This window comes from Psittacula echo (genome assembly GCF_963264785.1).
Source record: "Psittacula echo genome assembly, chromosome: 3".
Taxonomy (NCBI): domain Eukaryota; kingdom Metazoa; phylum Chordata; class Aves; order Psittaciformes; family Psittacidae; genus Psittacula; species Psittacula echo.
Window position 1 is genome coordinate 47,017,648 of NC_137736.1, and position 18,876 is coordinate 47,036,523.

At 43.7% G+C, this 18,876-nt stretch overlaps 2 protein-coding genes across 2 annotated transcripts in view; one reads left to right on the forward strand and one right to left on the reverse strand.

Moving 5' to 3' along the window:
* Positions 1 to 3,111, forward strand: part of SCML2 (Scm polycomb group protein like 2) — a gene marked incomplete at its 3' end in the record, with an annotated part of 59,829 nt that extends 56,718 nt beyond the window's left edge. The window contains exons 12-14 of the mRNA XM_080614172.1: positions 320 to 601; positions 1,309 to 1,472; positions 2,986 to 3,111. Coding sequence (XP_080470298.1) covers positions 320 to 601; positions 1,309 to 1,472; positions 2,986 to 3,111 — 572 coding nt within the window. The remainder of the gene's footprint in view (positions 1 to 319; positions 602 to 1,308; positions 1,473 to 2,985) is intronic.
* Positions 3,112 to 15,925: 12,814 nt separating this feature from the next.
* On the reverse strand, positions 15,926 to 18,288 carry RAI2 (retinoic acid induced 2; the record flags this gene model as incomplete). The annotated part of the gene is made up of 1 exon (XM_080613461.1): positions 15,926 to 18,288. The coding sequence occupies one exon, from the start codon at positions 18,286 to 18,288 to the stop codon at positions 16,624 to 16,626; it is 1,665 nt and encodes a 554-aa protein (XP_080469587.1). The 3' UTR covers positions 15,926 to 16,623.
* Between the last annotated feature and the right edge of the window lie 588 nt (positions 18,289 to 18,876).

Sequence of the window (18,876 nt, forward strand, 5' to 3'; positions counted from 1 at the left end):
AGTTTTACCTAAAAAAAATTCCTCTGTCACTTCCCTGTTCATAGTATTTAACAAATACAACTGAAATTATTTATGGAAGACTGTCGCAAACTTGCCATATTAAATCTTCTGCTGCAAAAAGGGTTTTAAAGATACAGTAAAAGCTCAGTGATTAGTAGAGGAAAAGGAGCAAACTTTCAGCAACAGTAATGTCGTCACAGGAGATTTGTTAACAGGCTTACGATCTGTCAGTATCTTTAAGAGAATATAGCAAGGGGTTGAATAACAATGGTATAATGTCCATCACTTTGAACATACCCATACTTGGTTTTTTGTGTAGCAGAAACATTGCCTATAGACGAAAACAGCACTTCCAAAGAACACCGATTTTCTGAGGACTCTCTGGATTCTGCACATAATTCTGTAAATCCTTCAAGCCCAACCTGTCGAAATTCCACAGAATGTCGTGCTTCAGGGAGTGCAGCATATTACAGAAATTCCCATCAGTCAGTGACTGCTACCTCAAATTCAGCCCCAATCCTGCGCAGGCTGTCCTTGAGCTCTGCTGGGAGCAGCGGTTACTATGAAGTTAGTAGGAATCGAATACAGAGGCGGATTGAAGGTACACTATATAACTAAATTTTCCTAAATATATAAATGCTTTTGTTAAAATACAAAGTCTGTGAGTTATGAATAAAGAAGCTCTTTGCCATAAAAAAGCTTGCATATGGAATGAAATGTGCTATTGCCAAGCATGTCAGGCTTGCTAATGTAACTGCAAATACAGAACTGAAGACTGTTAGAACTAACACTGCAGTGGAAGCTGGTGTGGGGGGTCTTGTCTGCTGCATCTTCCTCTCACTGCTATTATGAACCCTGCAGCAAGGCAGACTGGAGAGGGCCAGCTATATGCAGCTCACTTCCTGAGCATCTTGTCACCTATTTCTACGTTGTTGAAATATGGGGAGAGGGTTTCCTGCTGTCCTTCCCTCTGTCTGCACAGCTTAACTTGCCTTTGCCACGTTCCCAGTTAATGGCATCTTGGGACCCAGGAGCCAAGTATAACTCAAACTAATCCCTTTAGGTGTGTCATAGTGCTAATGTTTATGCTGCTGTAAATATGTGTAGTTATATAAGGCATTTAAAGACAAATGGAACAGCTCAATGTTGTTTGGGAGAAAATAAAACATCTTTCATTTTTATATATTACGAAGAATGCATTATAAAAGCCACATGTTAATATTAAGAATGTCTTATGTAAAATGAAATGTGTTATCCCTGTATAGACTAGTGATACTTCTTCTTTTCACAATATTTTTATACTAAAAGCTGCAAGTTCCACAACTGGGCCAGATTTGAATTCACTAAAAAGGGAACCTTCAAGAATATTGAATAAGGATCCTTCCACCTGGTCAATAGAAGAAGTAATGCGTTTTGTGAAAGAAGCTGATCCACAGGCACTAGCTCCACATGCAGAACTCTTTAGGAGACATGTATGATGCATATCCATTCTGTTCTAGTAGATTGTGTGTCAAATTAATCTCCTAAAATACAGCTTCCATCTCTATCACTCTATTTGCAATTGAAGGTAGAATAGACTCTACTCATATATTAGAGGGAGGCTGAAAATTATTTTTCCACCTGAAACTCCTCCTGCAGTATATCTTCTCTGTGTTCCAGTCTTGTTAGACTAAATATCCACTGCTTTCCAGTTTCTGTGGAGTAACACTAATACTAGAAGCATCCAAGTTCTAATGACCAACATCCATAGTGCCCCTGTCATCCCTGGTACCTCTAGAGGAGATGGCATTCTCATGTACAGTTTGGGGCATTTGGCCTACCTAGATGTCACCTCTCTAAGACAGTTTGTTTTGGGGATTGATTATCCTAAAGTAGAGGCTGTTATGCCTGCTTTACATTTGGTCACTAATACTAGAATTCAGAGAATAAGTTGAAATGCTGAATTTGCCTGTTTGGAAAAAAAGTGTGTAGGATTTTGTAAGATTTAATTAAATGTTGTCTCTAGAGAGATGAACTTGGTCAGTTTCTCTGTGCTATTACTGGTCTCTCCTCTTCCTTCTCACTGTGCTTTTCTATAGCATGTTGCTCAGCAAAAAGCTGCTTGCTTATTTCATTGTATATACAGCCCTTCAAAAAGAGGTTGGCTTTCTCTTTAGTATTTTCCACACGTTGTGCACCAGCTCTTACTAACAGTTAAATCTCAGGGTAAGCTGGATTGGGTAAGCTGAAAATAACTTTTAATGGAGCTTCCTGTCTTATGTTTTATTCTTAGTTGTATAACAAGACTAAATGTCACTTGTTTTGTCAGGTTTATGTTTAAAAAAATAAGACAGAGTGGTTTTCTTTATGGTGTTTTAAGGAACTAATTGCCTGTCTACAGTATGTAATGCTGCTAAGAGCTTAGTACTGTCACATTTCAGCAGCTTCTCAACCAGGCTGTTGAAATCTGACTAAGTTGTCCTTGGTCTTGATCCTAACAATCTGTCTAGTTTAACCTGGACAGAGATCTGTCTTATTTCACAGATTTAGATGGTCTGTAACCCCTTTCTCTGTGTGACTGTTTGCATGCGCATGCCAAAATCCTCCCACAGCTGTATTCAAGGTTCAGTGCAAGGCCTCAGTGCTTGGATCATTTAATCTCTAACTGCACAGCCCTTCCTTTGCAGCTTCCTTTTTTTTTTTTTTCCCTTTGACCCATTCACTTTTTTTCCCAGCCAGTACCTACTTTTGAGGGCTCTTTGGTCAGTTTCTTTTACATACTGTAATGTTCTCTAACTTACCAAATTCCTCAACCATACATTAAAAAAATACTAACATGAATTCAGTTTCAGTGGCCACCTCTAAATATCAAATTGTACTACATTACGAAGTTCTATACAAAGTAGATAACTTTATACTATAGGATAAACGAATGTAATGTACTTTCCAGTTTTACCAAGCAGCTTGTTAAAGTAGTTGTGTGTTGTGTTTCTTCTCTTCTTGTAGGAAATCGATGGGAAGGCACTACTCTTACTGAGGAGTGATATGATGATGAAATATATGGGACTGAAGCTAGGGCCTGCCCTAAAGTTGTGCTACCACATTGAAAGACTTAAACAAGGAAAGTACTAGCCTGTGGGGATGCACTACAAGTATGTGTGTTTGTTTCGCACTAAGCTCTCAGGTTCACAGCCATCGCCTTTGGAACAATTCTGCTGATCTAAATCATCTTTATTTTTTGAAAGTGCTCTCACAATGTAAATAAGACATTCAGGATACAGGGGGGAGGGATATAATCTGTATTACACTCTAGTATTTTGTGAACTGTTTCAGAAGGTTTACAGGGAAGGACAGTTGATCATACTGGGGGCAGGTGGGTCAGGTGACAGTGCTCTTCCAATCTTGTGTTATCTATTACAGACTTCAGCTAACGTGTTTGTATTCAGAACCAAAACAGCTGAATCCCAAAGGAAAATAATAAAACAAACCAGCATCAGGTGTTAACAATTTTTACAGGGGTGGCTGTAAACTTTTTATTTTGCAGGAAAAATTTAAAACAGAAGGTCTCATCTCCATACTGAATACTGTGTCTGATCCTCCAGCAGTGTAAGACTCAAGTATATTATTCTAGATTATTCTTCCTAGATTTCTGAAAGGAAGTAGCCATATGATGTGTTCATGGGGGATGGAGGTGTGGGGAGGTTAGGGTTATGGAGGATAGGGCTTAATACAAATATAAGCTTTTATAAAGTTTGCTTCTCAGTCCTTTGCCAAGTTATGAGGACAATATATTGTCAATTTATGCAGGCAATAAATACTTTTGTTTCACGAAAGGGCATATTGGCTGTTTAAACAAGCCATTTCTGGGACAGACTGATTTCACTGGAACAATGCATCCACATTTTAAACATTCCATCTTTCTGCCAATTTTGGCATGGATATGTGTGTTCATGCTCTTTATATATACATTTGTATGTGTCAGGGAAATACATACTATATACATAAAAATATACATACACACTGTATGTATGTATTCCGTTATTTTAATGTATACTTTGCACTGTGCCAGAGAAAACTGTACAACTTCTTGTTGGGTTTTTACCAGTAAATCTGGTTGTGTACTACTTCCATACTCATTAGCACCTGTTTAAATTTTTTTTGTCCATTCTTGGAGTCAGAAGGTGACAAACAATCAAAGGGTGGTTTTATTCATACAGGCAAGATTCCTGTACTATGCAATACTCTTGGTTATTCATCCCTGAACTCTGAGCCATATATTCCGGTATATTTCTGGAAAGAGGCATTTGGTTCCAGTGGCTTGGGCTTATATTTCCTATTAGGAAGTGCTACTATGTAACTAATAAGCCTTTTTTGGGTAAAATTGGTGCTGTTTGTATAAGCTGCAAGAATGAGTGGTGATAATATAGCAGTTTGTTGTCACGGCTGATTGTAATGTATACCAGGGATAAGAAAATATACTTTCTGTGTAGGAAACTGAATGTACTGTATGTAATAGTGTGAGTGATAAAAACTATTTCCTAGAGAAGGTCTAGTCTTAAAATGGTAGATTTATTATATTTCTTACTGTCTTTTTATATGAAAGCATATAGTATAAAAGTATTTTTTGCAAATTCCTTTTCTGAAAATGCCTTGCTTTACCAATAGTCTGATATTCCTCAGGTTTGAGCAGAGATACTGCTGCAGAATAATTTTTGTGGCTCATAAGTGTCCCAAGTATTTTGTTAGTTTAAGTGACTGCAATGTAATTTGAATTTTATCAAGTCATTTGGATTTTGAGAACTGTTTTTATTATTACATCATTTGACACTAAAGGTTATCTATATCGATTTGTTTTGCATATCTTTTGTGGTGCATATATGCTTAGATGAATAATACAAGCATGCCCTTTATAGTGAGAAAAGGTCAGAGCATTGATTAAGGAAACAGAATGTTTTCTCTTTCTGTTAGGAAAATACTGACTTGATTGTTGGCATAACCATATGAAAGTTAGTTATATGCTGACGAAAACATCGTGCGCCACATGTTCAGTATATTGTCCATACCTTACTTCTTCCATGCTGTATTATGTTGATTTTCAGAGTTTTTCAGTGTAAAAAGATCTCACACATTTTAAGTGGAAGTAATTGACTGAAAACAGTTTTCTTTTTTACGTTGCCATTGGCATAAGAAAAACAAAGATGTTTAAATTTTCTGTTTAGCCTTTATGGAATGACATTTTTGTACATGGCACTATTTTGAGTATAAATATTTGTTCAAGGCTTTCTGTGCGCCCATGTGCACAGGGATTACTGTGATGTTGCAGTACCTGGATTTCACAGTGTGCTGTAGCGTGAGATTCAAGTGTTCAAAGTGTTGTAGCAGAATATATTTTTTATTCTTTGTTTCAATGGGATGTTCTTATCTATCAACAAAAATAAAATAGTTTGTTCATTGTTGTAACTGTTTTGTTTGACATTGTATATATACTAGATATATGTATCTGTGTGAATGCTGTTTGCGTAGGCAAGGGAAGCTATCTTATCTGGCATTTGGCAGTTCTTGACAGTTCATGTAAACATCTGATGTAAGGAAGCTTTAATCAAAAGGTTAAAATCATTCCAACATTGTTTATCTAAAGCGATTCATGTTTTGAGCTTTGGTTAGTCTATGCTTTCAAAGTTACAGTTTAGGAATATATTCTGCTATTGCGTTTTGCATATCGAATTTCGCCACTTACAGCTTACAAAACTGTCACATAACCACTGAGAGGAAGAGACTGCTAAAAACTGTCCTGTGTTCAGATGAAGACCTGAAGTATTTTAAATTGAAGGAATTAATGGCAATAGGTTTGAACTTCATACACTTCATGCTTTCTTACTTCTACGAACAACAGAAATCTGTTGTTCTGGTTGCTGTTCGCAGTGATCAGCCTGTGCTTGAGAAGTAACTGAAATTGAGTTAATGGTAACCTCAGAACCTTCACAGGCAGATTACGGATCTTGGAAGTTGGTAGTGACAATAGTTCAGAGGCATTTTGCAACTGATTTCTTTCAAAAGATACTGAATATCTTTTTTTTGTGAGTATTTAATACATGATGTTCTCTGAGTTGCTTTTCTACTGACAGGAATTCATCTGTTTATCTGGTTCTGTATCTTTCAGTCGTCTTGCAAGACAGTGCCGTAACTCCTCAGTACATCGTAAGACCTCTTCTATTTGAAATTAGAATACTGCTGCCTAGCAGCTCTCACAATTCTTGTTGTAGAAGACATATACAATATCGGAACTGAAGAATGCTGCATGGCAGTGTGATTGCATGTTGTGGTTGACATGACTGCATTTTTAACAAGTCTGTTGTGGCTGCATATATAGTAGAACTTTTTCAGAAAGACACAAAAATCGTGTTATAAATGTTGGCTCAAAGGATGGAGTATGAGGATATGCTCTGCCCATCATACGGATCATTAATGATGATGTTAAATGGGATCAGACCCAGTACTGATCCCTCGGGTACACCACTAGTTACTGGCTTCCAACTAGACTTTGTCACTCATAATTGTCCTCTGGGCCCAGCTGTTCAGCTAATTTTCTATGCACTTCCAACCCATGCCTCAACAGCTTGTCTGTGAGGATCACAGGATGGGAGACAGTGTTGAAGACCTTCATGAATTCCAAGTAGACAATATCTACTGCTCTCTCCTCATCTACTAGGCCAGTCCTTTCATCATGGAAGCTTATTAAGTTTGGTGAAGCATGACTTCCTCCTGGTGAAACCATGCTGACTACTCCTGATGATAATCATCTGGTTCATGTGCCTGAAAATGATTTCCAGCATTAGTTCCTCCACACTGAGGTGTGGCTGACTGGCCCATAGTTCCCAGGGTCATTTTCCTTGCTTCAGGCACTTCTCCCATTCACCTTTATTGATCAAAAATTACGGACAGTGGCCTCGCAATGTCATGTGCAGGCCACTCTCCCATCTGCAGGAGAGTGGCCCTCAGCACTCATGGGAGCATCCCATCAGGCCCATTAGACTTACCTATGTCCAGTTTGCTTAAGTATTCCCTGACCTGTTCCTTTTCCACCAAGGGTCCATTGTTCTTGCTCCAGCCTTTCCCCATGGTTTCTGGGACCTGGAATTCCTGAGGGATGGTCTTGCTATAAAAGGCTGAGGCAAAGCAACCATTCAGTACTTCAGCCTTTTCCATGTTGTGTGTAACGAGGTACCCTGTCTCATTCAGCAGTGTGCTCACATTTCCTCAGTCTTCCTTTTTCACCTATACAGTGTAACCTATTCTAATGCAGTATCGTGTAATAAAACACATTTTAAAAGTGGATAGCATTGTTGTTTTCTTTAATTGGATGGCGAGTTACATTTGCTCAAAATGAACATTTAATTCCAACGTTAGATCTGTGAACCTGTTCTAAAAGTTCTGACCACCTTTCTGCTGCTCAAGTTGAAGCTACTTAGAGTAAGGCTGGCTTGGTTTAAAGAGAAGGAAAAAAATGAGAATCCCTCAAGATCAATTTCAAAGGTCATATATTCCTCCTCTCCTTTTTTTATTACATGTAAAACTATTACAGTGAGTAAAAAGTGCTCATTTGGAACTGCCTACGAGTGACGCAGGGAAGCAGAAGCTGGTTTCATGTCCTTTTCAGTGGTGAAATGATTGCTGCTTTTTTTCTCAAGCCCTGATTATAATCTTTCGCTCTGTAAAGCTTACAAACTACCCCGTAATCCTCGGATCGTGTTCCCCAACTGTCTGTATTCCTGTTGTTTCAAAGGTCATGCAGAGCCATTCTGAGACTTTTATCTTCTTAAAATCCAAACCGTCTGTTGCAAACTCACTGTGTTCTGAGTCTACAACTGAGACATTTTGTATCTTTAATTTTTTTTTTACAGTAAGAACCTCAGACATAGTTTGTTGGGTTTTTTAAATAGCAAAATATTTTGCTGCTTTCTCAGCTGACAGTTCATCCTAAATAAATTCTCATTTCTGTGGCTGTGTAGATAATGGGAGTCCTATGTGTGCTTAAAATCTGCCACTACAGTGGTCCAATAGGCTTTTAAATCCCCCGCTTGCATAAATCATCCATCCTTGTCCTAGCAGATCATTTTGATTAGCTGTAATTTGTCCCATTTGAATCAGAATTAGCCTCACCAGCTCCAGAATCTCTCAGTCGTGCTGTACAAGCTGAGGAGTCCTGAAGGAGCTACTTCTCCTTGTAGCATTATGCACCACTGCTAGTTTTATTTCAGCTTTCATTATCTTCAGGGAGAGTGTTTAGTGCTGATAGCAGAGGCTGCACACCTCTACTTCTTTTCTTTTTAAAATACACAAAGACATTTTCATCCGCAGAGATTCACTTTGCAGCCCCCGAAATCGAAGCCATTCCAGGACAAACAGTACAGGCAAACAGATGCCAGCACACGAGGAAGGGGAGATGGCATCCCATGTTGTGTGAACAGACAAATGGGAACAGATGTACAGTTTGAAGCTGGCAGAACCCCTCTCTTCCAGTGGTTCCTTTCTAGTTCTGACAGCTGGAAGAAAATGAATACACCACAAAACCACCATGATAATTGCCATTTCCTTGCACTGGCAGTCTCAGCACTGAGGTCGAGAACTGGGAGGACAAAGGCTCGTCTACCCTCCCAGGTGGAAGCTGAGGCAATTGGCAAGACACTGGGAAAAATCTTAATAAATGGTGGCACACCTTTAGAAAGTCGGGTGCTCAAATGAAAAAGGCCATGATTTTACTAGATTTCTCCCTTTCTCGTAGTTAGCTTTTTTCAGTTTATGGAGGCACTCAGTTTCCCCAGGCAATTGTGCTAATGCTGCACAGATCCCTAAGAGTGGGGGTTTCAGATTTGAACTCTTCTTTCAACTTCCATCTCTCCAAACCAGTGATGCCAAACAAGTCTTCCCTTTATTGGAGACCCTTTTGAGGGAAAGATCTTCGCATGTGCTTCTTCTGCATGCTTTGAAAAGTAAGAAAGGGGCTCTGCAGCTTGTTTGTTTTATCTCTGATATACATACCAACTATTGCTGCTGTTCTCATTCCTTGCCTGGGAATGTTGATGGTACTCTCTTGTGAAGAGATGCCTCTCACTTAGGCGATGTTATTCAAGGTGTGGTCTATCAAATGCTTTTCTGTCTGTCAGTCTCCCTCTTTAAGTCCCTGAGCCTTCACGAACAAAATAGTGGGGGTGGAAAAATTAGTAAGTAAGTGCTCAGTTTTAGTCTACCCTTGATTTATGCTAGTACTTTCAGGGTGAGATACTAGATAGGTCATTGGAATGTACTTCGGGCATATCGCTTGTTAGGCTCAGTGGGCAATGGTGCGGAGTATGTTTTTGGTTGTTTTGGGAGGGGGTTGTTAGTTTGTTGTGGGTTTTTTAACTGAATTCTCTCAGTTTGTTTATTTTCAGGAGACCAGCTCAGCCAAAGGGAACATATTACTTTCATACATCTTTGCATTCATTATAGTGTATTAATTGTAAACTGTCTTTGCCTGGGTGGTGGTTGGCTACAGGAAATGAACAAGTTGGGGAAAGTTTAAATGTTTTGAAAGAAAACAGAAATGGAAGCCTGGGAGGACTGATAGGGTTTGCGTGCAATAAACATGGGAAAGAAAATAGATGAAGAATGAAGTAATGGAAAATCATAAACGAGAAAACCAGGTGGATATACTAACCTAGACTGTTTCAGATTTGGATGCACTGACTGTTGAGTCATGACTAGTGTCTTTGACTGTTTGCGTTGAGCTAAGATTTTTAAAGAGGAAATTTAGAAATTAACATTTTGAACCATGTCAGGGATGTGAAGTATTTTATCTTGACATGATTTGATCTGAAAATATGGACTGAATGAGCGGCTGCTACCAACTCCTTCTTGATATGATTTCTTTTAAAGCCAAGCCAATTGAAGAGCCAAAACCTAGGAATACAGGATTGGGTTTTATTTCATATAATTCCGTATCATAGTTGTTTACACTCTCTCATTGTAGTCCACAGAGATCAAGCTGACTGAGTTGAGGGTATGAGTGATCTGACCACATACCAACATCTGTTTTACAAGGCAGTGAATAGCTCTCTTGACTCTATTGGTTTTACTGACTGTATTTCCAGTATCTATAATGGGACTCTTGATACCTATCTCACTTAGCTGCAACATATGAGCTAATTTGCCACCTAAAGTGCGGTTCATTTCAAGTAAGATGGAACAGTGCCCTTACGTGAGTCCGACATTGAAGGACCTAGTTGGTGTACCGACCAAGAAATGCTGGCAGGTCCTGTGGTCCACCACACAGGGTTTCTCACTCAAAAGTCCTGATGTCCAGAAAAAAGTCTATCCATAGAGAGTATTTCTGCTGTCTTAGAGCTTGGCTGTTGCACAGTTGGAGCGCTGTTGCATCTCTCTTGTTTAAAAGGTCTCTGAAGGATGGGCATGTGCTTTTTATGCTGATCCATGCTCTATGGACCAAGATTTCAAGGTACTTGGAAGCATTTGTTTAAAGAATGAGGAATCTACTTGGTACCTTTATAACTGTGAAAGGAGGAAGGCTTTCCTTTTTCTCAAACAGGAAATCACTTGTGTACCAGAAGCCTCAAAAGTTAATAGCTTTCCCATGCTTACTGATGGGGCTTTTAGGGGGTTTTGTGCAGTACTTAGGCTCTAGAAGTTTTGTTTTTTGTCACAGTGACACACCCTTTGTCTGTGAGATGCCAGACCAAGACGAAATGTTGCCTATCTTTGATTCTTAAGCAAAAAAAAGATGGAAACTCCATTGACAAAGATGTGGTGGGAAGGATGATACTGAAACAATGCAGAAAATGTGACCATTTTGAGACAGCTGTGGGTTAAGGAACATTAGTAATCCCAGGAGCAAGGGGGGCTGGGCACAGGCTTATGTGAGGATGCAATGTGTCCATTACCAGTGCTTTCCTGGAAACATGCACTTCTTAACAGTGAAAACTAATGTTTTACCTGTAAAATAGTGCTCCCTTCCAGATATCTGATTAGATTGTACCCTGCCATTTGCTTTTTTAATTTCCCCCTCTCATTTTGGAAGTATCCTAATAATTTCAGTACCAGGATATTATTCTAGGAGAGGTTGGGGTATATGGGCACAAAGCAGTGCTAAATATTTTAGCGATTAGCAATTTTTCTCCCCATACATGAAGAAATGTTTCAGATGGTTCAACAACAGAAAATGGATTTTCCTAGCAAGGCTGCGATACCAGCGTTTTAACAACTGGAAAATATGTTTTCCGCACTAAAATTAGGGGATTTGCTCGTGTGTGTGTAGGGCTGCCTCAGTGTACTCTGAATTGCGAGCTTCAGCATTAAGAGTAAGTTGTATGGTCTAAGAGAAAGGCAACTTTAAGTAAGAGGAAGGGGAAGCATTGGGGAAAAAAGTAATAGGTAAGTGAAAAAAGCAGATTGCTCAAATTAACATCATTAATGTCACAGTGGCAGGCTGGCTGCATTCGGGAAGGCAGGAACCGATCCCAGCCAGAGGAAAACGAGGGCTTTGACGGAGCCCTTCAGCATGTTTTTATAAACTTGAGCACAAAAAGAAACTAAACCATCTGGCACCAGGATATTATGCAATGTTGTTTTATGCTATTTTCATTGTCCAAGATTCTTCATGAGGACTGGTAATGAGCCTCTTATTGTTGTCAGAGCACTGTCCTGAGGTACCTCTGTGCAAGTGAAGGGGCACAGACTCCTCTGAATCTCTCCCTTAAGTGCTTGGTGTGCCAGCCAATGTCCCCCAAAATCTTTTCACATGCAAGAAGTGTGTGAAGCTGCTCCTTGAGCCCTTGTGGGTCAAACCTCTGCAGGGATTTGCAGGGTGGTGTGGCCATCCCAGTGCTCTGCGGGGCTGAGTGGAAAATGGGTAGAAGTGGTTAAAAAAAAGTTAGCAGTGATGGGAAGATATATTGGTGTATCAATTTCATAGCTGATAGGAGCAGGGGTGGTAGGAGATCCTCAGTCACACACAGTCACAGGGCATTTGAGGCCTGTGATATGCGGAAATGGATGCCTTTGCTGTTCTCCTTCCCCTTCCCTTCCTGCCAGGCTGTGTTTCCTGCTGCCCTTCCCCGTCCCCTGCTGTGTCAGGGCATGAGGAGGAAGGCCACACTGCCTTGCGTGCTCTATGTATGTGTGATTTGATGTACCACCTCCCCTGGCCCTTGCTTCTCAGCTGCCTTCAGGCCAAGAAAGCATTACCAGTGCTCAACGCTCTCCTTTCTTTCCACTCTCACTAAACCAAGTTGCCCTGGAGCCTTATTTTTGAAGCTGCCGCCTTCCTTTTCTGTCTGTCATCTACTTGTGGCCAAGGGCCACAGTTTTGCTTCTCCCTTTCATTCTCTGGTTGGCTGGTTGCTAACTTTATTAAGGTGCAGTGCTAAGAGGCCTGGAGGTGGCTGTTATCTGGGCTTTCACTTCCTACTTTCATCTCCCCATTCTCCACCTTTTCCTTGCACTCATAATTGTCTGCTGCTTACTTGACTGCTTGTCTGTTCTCTCAGCCTAAAACCAGGTCAGTTCTCTGGCTGAGAAGATGCTCATTCTTCTTTTGGATTAATTTCTGTTGCTCACAGCTAACTCCCTGCCCTGAAGCCTTAGCTGTGCACCCCTGAGCCTGGGGCTATGCCGAGGGCACTGCAGGGGAAGGTGACTGCAAAGGAAAGCTCCAGGCTGGTGCACCTGAGCTCTCCCACCCTTAAGGCTGCCATGTACCATGGCTTTTGCCTGAAGTCACAGAATGATAGAATACCAGATTGGAAGGGACATCAAGGATCATCTTTCTAGGCAAAGCTTGCCCTAGATTAGGTGTCCCAGCATGCTGTCCCAATGAAAAAACGTACAGCCCTGCTCCCCTCTTCAGATTCGGTGTCTGTCTTCCTAAGAAGCCTCTGTCTGACAGGTTGAAGAGAGCAGAGGGGAAGGTAACCCACACTTGCAAACCTCTCCTCTCTCAGCCAGCTTCTAATAAATGCTCACACCCAAAGTCCAACTCAAGGAAGCTTGGAGCCAACAAGGGGTGCCCTTGAGGGTCTGCACTGCTCCTCTCTACCTTGCATATACCCATCATTGTAAAACATCTTCCTCCTACCATTACAGCTTAATGACTTTCCCTTCAACTTCACAAGAGGTATTAATGTCTCCATTAACAGCCACAAGAAATGGAAGCTCCATATATCATGAGTGCAGCTCCGTGTCCTCTTCTTGCAGAAGTTTCAGAAGCAGTTAAAATATAGCCCTGTAGAAAATTAATGGCCCCATATACAAAATCTGTAATTGCTGCTAGAGGCAAGGAGGAGGAGGAGGTGAAAGTGCTCAGTCTTGGTTTAATTAAGTGTCTTGTTCTGTGGCTGCTTCTCCCCCATGCTGATGGGATGTAGGACTTGTGCTTCACACACGAGGGATGGTGGGAGGCAAATGGCCCCTACTTAGTGTCATTTGCCCAACAGTTAAGCGTCAGGAGAGGTGCTGGTGTGTGTCTCCTCTCCCCATGGCACAGCCTTGAAGGCTGGGGTTGCATAAAGGGGTAGCAGGGGAGGCAGTGGGAGCTACCCTAAGCCTTCCCAGAAAGATGCTGTTCAGAATATCTCCCCCACCATTGCAGTTTCAGCAATGGAAAAGCCAGGCTATGGGGTGGGTGAGCCCAGTCTGTTCTGCTCATCCATTTCTAGTGGGGTGGCTCCAGCCTGTGTCACCTTGTGGCAATGAGGATGTTGGTGGTGGCCAGCAGTGCCAGGGAGCTCGGCCCTTGTGGAGACAGCCCCATAAATGGGAGGCTAGGATAGTTGGGGCCTGATGTTTTTCCTCTGTTTCTGCTGTTTCAGAGAAGGGAGGTTGCAGTTGCTCTTGTAATGGTCTGGAGAAGATGCAGTTGCGTGGCTGCTGGTCTGCTCTGCCTTTACAACTGGTACCAGTTGGCTTTAAACTGAATTAGTTGCCCGTAGGCACTGTTTTGACAGTGCTTTTATGGGTTTATAATGGCATAAAGCTGATTTAGCCTAATTTGTTGTCAGGGTTTCTGGGGCTTGTGGTCTAAATCCAGTTACATGAGACCACTGTGTGCAGAGCAGGCTGAGAGATAGCCTGGGCACTGAAGTTAACCTGGGAGCACTAATAGCTCTCAGGAAAGACTTGCAAAGGGGAGGAGGAAAAGCCTCAGCACCTGCAGTGGTGTCACTCTCAGGCACTGCTCAGCCTGTCCCATGTGCCCTGTGGCTGGGCAGGAGGGGTGTGCATTGGCTGGGCACCAGTGCAATGTCCTCTGATGGCCAAGGATGCTGTGGGGGGTGACCCTTGCATAAGGCCGGAGGGATCAGGGCAGTCAATGCAGAAGATCATAGAATCACAGAACAGTTTGGACTGAAGGGACCTTAAAGATCACCCAGTTCTATCCCCCCCTGTCATGGGCAGGGACACCTCCCACTAGACCAGGCTGCTCAAAGCCCCATCCAACCTGGGCTTGAACACTGCCAGGGATGGGGCAGCCACAGCTTCTCTGGGTGACCTGTGCCAGGGCCTCACCACAAGAAGCACATACTTGAAAAATACAAAAAAATCCCAGAAACTGTTTTTGTGCTTGCTTCTGTCAGCTGTGAAGTAAAAACGACAGCAGCTAACGCTGTGACCTCCTTTTGAAATGATCTGGTGCAGCCCTGGGGAGAAAACACGTTTGCAGAAGGTTTTCTTGACACTAGAACAGACCCAGCTGAAATAGAGTGGGGCAGTGACAACTGGGATGGCTATCCCCAGGGATGTTGAATTCCTGAGCACTGCAGTAACCAGAAGATGACACATTTCATCAGCACGGTTTCTTAGAAGGAGCAAAACAAAGTAGCAGCAGCAGAGTATTTTCAATTAAGAAAAAAAAAAATAATAAAAAATACACTCAGATGACTAAACATTCATGAATCCATCAACACTTCACCCTCTTCTGAACATTGTCAGTTCTGCCAGCTTCAGGAAAAAAAATAAAAGGCTTTAAAAATACTTAAAAAGCAAGAGTTTGACAGATTTTGATGCTACCCTTATGTGAAAGTTCTCCATTTTCGTATTAAGCAAGAGGGCAGCGATCCTTTGGCCCAGGAAAAGAGAAGCAGAATGCCTCTCTGAACTTCGTAATGCAGATGCATTTTTCTGAATAGTGAACTGGCATCTGCTGGCATCATGTTTCAACAGATTTCAGCACGACACCAGTGCCTAAGGGTGCCGTTAAGACTTGTAGCCCTGAAGCTGCTTCTTTGGACAATTTCTCATTGCATGAACAACTGCAAAAACCTTCTTGAAACTGTCCAAGAGAACTCTTGGAAGTAGCTTAGCTGCAGCTATTAAAGGCAGGCACAGTATGCAATGGCATCTAGCTGATGGGTTTACAATGGCTTATTTTTATTTAGAGAGAAGCGGTGCGGTGCTGGGAACATGTCATTTGAAATAATAGCACAAAAGATTTTCTACGTAAGGGGTATAGCCACAAAAAAGGCAGCACCTACTGAAAATTGTTCTCCTGCTCTCACGTTCATCCTTCAGTCGGGATGGTTTTTTACAAGTGAGCTGTGTAAACTTAAAAGCCAACAGACCAAAATGCATCTCCAGCTCATTTCCACACACAAGTGCAAACCCGTAACCTACCAGAACTTTTATTTTAATTGTACATTCACATTTCTCCATTGACGTGGATGGCTTGTACACTGCCCCGTCATAATGGTACACAGTTCTGCTCTTCCACGTGCATTGATTTCAGCCAGCAAAGAGTAACAATAAACAACTTTTCCTTTTATCTGTAGTCAGGCTGGGAAAAATTAGGTGACTTTTCCTTCCCCTCCCGTCCCCCAGGCAACTGAATTCCCCTGACTTTCAGGCTTTTCTCTTTTAAATGACTGATAGCATTTCTCAATATCCTAAGACAGGTTCCTGTGGTCTCTCGCAATGAAGCTGGCGTTAGGTGTGCACTGGGCTGTACTGCTCGCTCGCTCGCTCTTGCTTCTCCCAAAGCTCATTCGGGTGCATCACTAGTGGCTGTGGTGACGTGCGCTGTTCCAACAGTGCTGCGGGACAATATAGTTTTTCTCAGCCTGTTAGTTTTACTCTGAACACTTCAGGTTCATCACAAGTCAGCTGCGGCGCTTTCCAGTCTACAGACCTTTAGCCAAAGCTCCTCTGTGCACTGCAAGCGGTTCAGAAATGACCAAACCCATGCCGCCACCGATTAGCACGTACAAACATTTATTTTGAAATCTCCATTCTGAACTGTTCTGAAGAATTACATCATCAAAGCACTTCATGGCAGTGAAAATAGCTCTTACCCCTCGGACTCATCCATTACTCCATTAAAGCTGCAAAATGTGCAATCTGCTTGAAAAATAGGTTGCTTTTTATTCAGTTTCCCGTGAAAAGTCAAAATTCAATAACAAAAAAAGGAAAAAAACAAAAAAGAAAAATCAACCAACCCAGCTTATAGGGACTCTACATCCGATCCTCTCCCCCATCCCCCAAAAATAACTTACAAAGATAGTTTAAAGTTTTAAATGAGTTTAAAAACGAGTGCATCTTTTTTATTATCTTTTTTCTCCTTCTTCTCATAATAATCTTAAAATTCTAAAAACCCATAATTTACTTTCTTGGAAAAAAGGCAGCGAGCCGTTGCTTCTTGATTGGAAGAATATGTATCTCCGGCGAGTTCATTTTCTTTAGCTTTACGCTCCTGTTTTTGACGGGTTTCCTGAGGGCCTCGGCGCTGTCCCGGGGCTCGGGCGGGCTCTTCACATCGTAGCACTGCAGCACCGAGTCCTGGGGCAGGTCCCTTTTGAAGGAAAAGTTTTTGGTGGAGACCCCAGACAGGCCCTTGATCTTGCCACAGAAGATGGTGGGCACGGCGTCCTTGACGGAGACGATGACTTTGGCTGTCTGTGAGGTGCTGACGATCTCGATGTTGTTGCCGGCCTTGGGCTCGCAGCCCGCCCTGCCCGCCTGCTCCACCAGCCACTTCTGCGGCTGCCGTAGCAGCTCAGCCTGCCCGCCGCCTGCACCCCTGCCCTCCGCCTTGCCCGATGCCTCCTGGGGCTTGCAGGGGGTGAAGGGGGCAGCTGGGCCGGGGAGCTTGTCCAGCACAGGGTGAGCGCCGGCCTCAGCAGCGGCGGTGGGGATGGTACTGGCCACCTCCCCAAGGGGACCCGCCGGCTTGCGACAGGAGGCGAGAGACAGGTCCAGGGCCCCGTCCTCAGGTGGTGGTGGTGGGGCAGCCTCGCTGGCCCGGGGTACGGGTGGCCCTTTCATAGAGAGGTCCAGCGCCTCGTTGTCGCTGCCCATCTTGATGACAGTGTGGCGGCTCAGCTGGGGAAACTCCCGTGGGTGCGGGAGGTCGAAGGGCTTTGTCTCCTCCTTCTCCAGTGGGGTCTGGGTGCCCTTGCACGAGTGAGCGGTGAAGAGCTGTGGCTTGGGCGGGTCAGGGGCTGCCTTGGCCTCAGCACCGTGGGGCACAGGTATGGGGACAGGGATGGGGATGGGGACAGGGACAGGCAGGGGCACAATGACAGGGTAGGGCACCAACAGCGTAGCAGGGGGCACCAGTGGGGAGAGGGGTGAGCTGAAGGCCTGGGGTGGGAGGGTGGTGTAGTCCGGGGGGGGCTGGCAGGGGGCAGAGCCCAGGGCGCCCTGTGAAGGAAACAGGTCCTGAAGGACGGCGGCAAACCCCGGTGTCTGAAAGACGGGCGGCAGGACAGTCTCCTGTGCTTGGCTGGAGGGCTTGGGGTCCAGGAGCTGGGGCTGCCCGACGGGGGGAGCAGCACCAGGGAAGAGGCCGGCGTGCAGGGGGCTGGCAGGGCAGGTGGTCCCCGGGGGCAGCACCAGGGGAGAGTTCAGGTGCTGGAAGACGTGCTGCTCCAGGAGGACGGGCAGCGGAACAGGGCCCTGCGTGGTCATGACGTAGGGGGTGGTGGTGTTGGTGGCCGGCATCTGTGGGGCAGCGCTGCCGGCGACCTGCAGGTGGATGGGCAGGACAACAGGGCTGTCCCCCAGGCAGATGGGCTGCAGCACGGTGGCCGCCACCTTCAGAGCCACCCCGCTCTGAGACTCGGCCGGTGGCGTCAGGATGGAGGGTGCAGGGACTGTCACCAGTGGGGACAGGGCCTTCTTCATCAGGTCAGCAGAATTGATGTTCCAGGCCTCTGCCGTGATCAGCTGGGCCACCCCATTCTCCAGCTTGTTGTTGGCCATTGCCGAGGGCGAGTTGGTGACGTCCATGGGCAGGTTTGGGGCATCCTTGTAAAGCTCCTCCATGTTGCAGGGCTTCTTGGGCTCTGCCAGCACTGCCTCTACATCGCCGTCAGTGAGATCCGTGGCGGCTCCAGGCTGCCAGGAGCATCGGCACCAACATAATTTGGCCTGCAAGCCAGAAACATATTTTAGGCACCACATAAATCTCCTCCCTAAAATAATATTTGCAATTGCCTTTAAAGACCCCATCGCCAAAGAAAAGCCATCAAACATTTCCACGCTTCAGGCTAACGGCTCCATAATGCAGCATACTATATACACAGAGATGCTGGATATACATACGCCCGTGAGTGTTGTACGAAGAGTTTTGGGGAACTTATATTTAGCTGTAAACATAGATAATTTAAAAGGCTTAAGGACTGCCTATGGCCAAACCCACCCCCCAGTATGCAGTGTAAAACAAGGCAGGGGGTTGGAACTGGATGATCTGAAGGTCCTTTCCAACACTAACCATTCTGTGATTCCATGATTCTATGACTTGGGCTGCCTGTATGACATTTTTTAACAAAACTCCACATAATGACAGTGCACGGCAGAGCAGAGTGACAGAGCACTGTTATAATTCAACAAAAGCCACCAAAACAAGCATTT